The following is a 4,963-nucleotide window of genomic DNA, read 5'->3' on the forward strand; positions in this document are numbered from 1 at the left end:
GGGGGGTTGGGTATCCCTGAGCTGTGCTGGGCCGACACTGGCATCCGATCTGGCTTAAAGCACTTCTGCCGGTTGCCCAAGCTCCGCGGTGCAGGGATACCTGCCCTTACCGGCTACGGAGCGCTTGTGCCAGCAGGCAAACTGCAGCTCGCTTTGCTCTCGGAGCCGCCGGACCGCAGCTGATTTTCACAAGAGATAGAGGCTCCGTGTTGCACAAGAGCTGAAAGTCCTCCTCGGGCTCAACTCCGTTTGTGCCATTTGAAAGAGCAGCTGAGAATCCCTCCCACGGTGCTTACGTTCATTAGCGCTCATTGAACAATGAGAACTTCCCGTAAGGATCAATTAAACCTCAAAGTTGAGGACGGCACTTTAGAGGGAAGCTTATGTATCACCAGCTCCTTTTGTCTGCCTCCATCCCCCACCCGACAGATCCCCAGTTCCCTCACACCGTGCACACACACTCCATGCTCTCTCCCCATGCCCCCAGCGGGATGCTCAGATGCTCAGAGCCCCTGGGTTTGGGGCAGCACACCGAGCCCTGCGCCTGCCCTACAGTGTGCTGCATAAGCCAGGTGCACAAACATCAGCCAATGCAGGTACGCTTCTAATATTTACTTCTATCTGCAACTTGAGAACCGTGAACAGACATCTGCAGAATGAGGACTTGTTGAAGACAAGACAATTTGCAGGTTGAGCAGAAGGAAGACATGGAAAAAAAAGAGACCCAACGATCCTTAGGATTAGAGGGGGAAAGTCCACTTACAGGCTGAGCCCCAAACAAGATGCTAGGAATGTGTCAGGTTACCATCCTCAGGGAGAAAAGGCACAAAGTCCATCACTCCCATTTTACACATGAGGGAGGACAGGAGGATGGCTCCTCAGCCTACTGCTGCCTCGTTCCGGATCGCCTGAGACAGCAGCCAGCGTCCTTACTTATGTTTGCTTGCTGCTACCAGTGTTTGGGGTCCAGAGGAGGTGCCACGCGAAAATAGAGATGATTGTATGTTCAGGACCATTTTCTTCTCGTGCTCCATCGAGATGGAGAGCAAGCCTTCAGCACGCCCAGACAGACCCCTGCTGATCTTAAGGTAAGTAACCGCAGGAAGGCCTCTGAAGCTTTCCTGAAGACAAGAAGGAGCAGCGACCCATGGTCTCCTGTATCCCACTGCAGCACCTCAGCAACCCATGGATGCCCCTGCGCCACCCGTTTGATGGAGCACAGAGCTCATTCCTGCACCATCCACCCTGCAGAAATCCCTGTTTATTCGGGAAGCTCACTAGGGAATGTGCCAAGGATCCAGATTGCATTAGATCAAACAGGGGCCATGGAAACAGGCAGATCTGGTTCCAACTCAGCTGAGGTTGTGTGAATCTTCTGCAGTGTAGCATATTGGGTAATCTGCAGCTAAAACCATCACAGGTGTGATACAATGCCACACTTTATTTGCTTGATTATCTAACCTTCTGATAAAACAGTATAGCATTAGCTGCACTACAGAACAAGCTCTTAAAACTTCCTGTAAGGCTGTCAGTTCTAGTTATTGCCACGAATAGCATCCATATTACAGCAACATTTACTTATGTTCTTCCCACCATTCGGACAGTGTCCATGAAGGACAATTTGGGTACACTTCCATGCCAAATGAATGCTCTAATTCCAAATATCAAAACCCTGGGCACATAGCTTGGTCTGCCTTTTAACTTTTTATTATTAAATGCATTTTTCTAAGATACTGCAATACGCTAATGTGATTACTGAATTGAACAGTCTCCTAACATCAAGACCTGACAGATCTACAACACTTGTCCTACTGAGTCACCTGGGACTTTCCTCACCCCTACATTCCCATGGAATAGCAAACTCTCTGGCAGGCGAATGAAGATATCCAGGAATGCTTTCACAGACATACGTTCTCAGACTTCCTGGGAACATTAACACATTTGTCACTGTCAGAGAACCTGTCACCTTTTTCATGCTGCTTGGTGGGCGCATCCAGCTGACATGCAGCATGCACTCCTTCAGACACAAGTACTAACCCTAATGCCTGGAGCAGTCAACTGGTCAGTGGAAAACGCGTGTTTCCTTACAGCACATTAAAATATATCAGTTATTGGGGAAAAAAAAAACAAACCCACAAATCGATCACACAAAGTTACAGCCTAATGCTCCAAACAGGCTCACCAGAGCAGCAGATATTTTTCCATTCTTTTAGAGAACAAAACACTTATGCCATGCGTACACTTTCCTCTCCCTATCTGTACTAAAACTCCCACGTTTGTGCAAGGGGAAAACATTGCTCTTTGCACTGACTCTAAGGAAGGTCAGGATAAATACTTAGAAGAAACTCTCAAAATCCATTTTCCAAAGTGATGATTTCCCCAAGAAACCATTCATTTTGCCTATAAAAGAGACGGACAGTGGTACATAAAAAGCCCCAATCTCCTCACAGAGGACTTTAAAACACAAAGTTAGAAGAATGTTCCAAGAAGGCTTGTTTCCAAAGGGGTTATATGCAGAGACAGGAAAAGTGGGTAAAACCTGCCCATGTTCTATTAATTAGAAGAACATGCTGAAGTATGCTTTGGAAGTTAATTTCAAGCACCGTATGCAAAACGTTCAACAGAGAACGAGTGTCTCCATCTCTTATTTACAATGGTCATTAGCAGAGTCTCCTCTGCCTCTTTCCTGTTTGAGCCATCTGTTCATTTCTCCAGGAAAAAAAACAGGGGGGGGGGGGGGGGGGGGTAAACAGAAGTGGAAAATGTGGGAAGCTGGCAGCATGCTGCATCACTGTTTGCCCATATGCTAACTCATTATATTAACATTCACATTTCGGGGCAAGAACAACCAGCTCCAAGTTCCCTCTCCTTCCTGCTGGATGGTGAAGCTTCCCCTCGCTGCGCTGCGTTTGCAGGGCTAGAAAGAAATCCCACAGAAGCGGGCGAGCGGGGTAAGAGCTCGTTTTGTATCCCATCGACTTGTAACGCTGCGCTAGAGCAGAGCCGGCAGAGAGAATTCATAAAAGAAAGGAAATTCCTCCTGATATCGGAGTCGGTTCTCGGGAGCGAAAGCGATGCCGTGAAATGCAACTCGCTCTCACTTGTCATCAAAGCATCCCCAATAAAGTAAGGCGTGGGAGCACGTTCCCCTGCCCGAGCCCACGCAGTCGCACGCCGGGAGGGACGGGGAGCTGACAGGCAGGGACTCGCCGTAGTTTCGCGGACACTTGTCCAGCCCGTTCCCCCCGCCGTCGGAAGGAGGGGACGGCCAACTTACCGCGATAACTGTTTCCAGGTTTGTAGAATTCCGGATCGCCCTCCACCCTCAGGCTAAATTCATTGTACCCTTCCCGCCTGGTGCCTTGGGCTCGCAGGATCCGGCTGCAGTAGCCCTCGGATTTGGCGGCTTTCTCCAGGGTCTCGTCGGAGAAGCCCCTCGCCACCAAGGGGAAGGTCAGCGCCAGCAGCCGCAGGGCCAGGGGCCGCAGCCGCGCTGCCATCCTCGGCGCCCGCACAGATCGGGCAGCGCCGGGCGGCCCGGGGGAGGCTGCGGCGCGGAGAGGGGAGGGGAGAGGCGGGGAGGGGGCAGCGCGGGAGGAGGCAGGCGGGGGGGGGGGGGAGGAGGGGGAGAATTGGGAGGGCGGGAGCACGGAGCCGGCTCTCGCCCAGCTCCCGGCGAAGCGCTGCCTCCGCACGGCGCGGGGCGGCCTCGCTCTGCCGTCCGGGGCTGCGGGAGCCGAGCGCGGGATGGGACGGGGCGGGGGGAAGCGGGGCGGAGCGCGTCGCCCCACCGCCGCTCAGCGCCGCGACCGTGGGAACGCCGCCACTCCGAAGCGCTGCGAACGGCAGCGGCGCGCTGAATGCTGCTACAGGGAGCGGAGAGCCGCGGGAGAAGTTGACGGCAGAAGCGAGCCGAGCCCCCGGGGACCCGCCGAGCGCTGGGCCCAGAGGCGGCCCTGCATTCCCTGCCCGCGCTGCACGGGGCGGCGGCGGGGCTCGGCGGCACCCGAGTGCCTCAGGCTGCGGGGGGGCACAAAGCCAGCCGACCTCAGCCCCCGCTCGCTGCCGACGCGGGGCACTGGGTCAGACCGCGCTTCGGTGCGGCTCCCAAAGAAGTGCAGCAAATAGCGAGCGGCTCGGAGCCGCGCCTGGTCTGCTGAGACCCTGGTTCTAAGTGCTGGGGTTCTACACTGACCTTTCCGAGTTGTTCAGCAACAAGCTAGTGTTGCTTTGCCAGATAAAGGCGCTCTCCCATTGGGCTCTCTGCAAGCATGCTGAACATTTCACTTTCTGAAAGACTGCTGAGTGCTTCAGTACTGCAAGCCTGTCTGCACTACAGTAAAAAGACATAAATAAATAACATAAAGACTGCTTTATCAGGTATGTGAATTAGCACAGCCTCAAAATACACGTTCAACACACTTCATGTTAAGAACGTGACTCATCCAGCTCTTCAACAAATGCAGAACTATGGTAGTGCCCACCCTTTCCCTTCACTGCTCCCCTCGCCTGGTTATGCACGGTGGTTAGTTGCACCCATCCAAAGACCCACGTTCATTTCGATAATTAAATGAGTGACTACAGCTCAATAACGTCACGGACTCCTGGATATCATCTGACTGCTATGCTCAGCTCATTCATTTGATGAGAACAAGGCTCACTTTTTCCAGGTTCCTCAATCAACTTTGTCAGTGAAGAAAAACAAACCAATACGCAACTGAAAATGACAGCTATAACCACACTGGCACAAGACACCTGCGAATTTGCTTCATTCTCCATACTTGACTTCTCATTTCTTTTGCTAAGATTGATTGAAAAGCAATTACCTGAGTGAAGCATTTACAGCAGGAATTGCACGCATCCCTGCACAACCCACCCTTGTTCTGAGCCACAGTTCTGGTTTCAACTGAAAGCTCCTCAGAGGACTTCAAGTCCTCTCTCTTCACAGCTTTTTTGCTTGTAC

The 4,963-nt window shown here is 52.5% G+C and overlaps 1 protein-coding gene across 1 annotated transcript in view; it reads right to left on the bottom strand.

Annotated features, from left to right (window-relative positions):
- SPON1 (spondin 1) overlaps window positions 1–3,500 on the bottom strand; it is a 183,918-nt gene extending 180,418 nt beyond the window's left edge. The window contains exons 1-2 of the mRNA XM_042837215.1: window positions 3,278–3,500; window positions 1,911–2,017 (exon numbers count right to left, since the gene is read on the bottom strand). Coding sequence (XP_042693149.1) covers window positions 1,911–2,017; window positions 3,278–3,500 — 330 coding nt within the window. The remainder of the gene's footprint in view (window positions 1–1,910; window positions 2,018–3,277) is intronic.
- Window positions 3,501–4,963: the final 1,463 nt, after the last annotated feature.

This window comes from Centrocercus urophasianus, unplaced genomic scaffold (genome assembly GCF_019232065.1).
Source record: "Centrocercus urophasianus isolate 14NV4802_14NV808 unplaced genomic scaffold, USGS_Curo_1.0 seq_7, whole genome shotgun sequence".
NCBI classification, from domain to species: domain Eukaryota; kingdom Metazoa; phylum Chordata; class Aves; order Galliformes; family Phasianidae; genus Centrocercus; species Centrocercus urophasianus.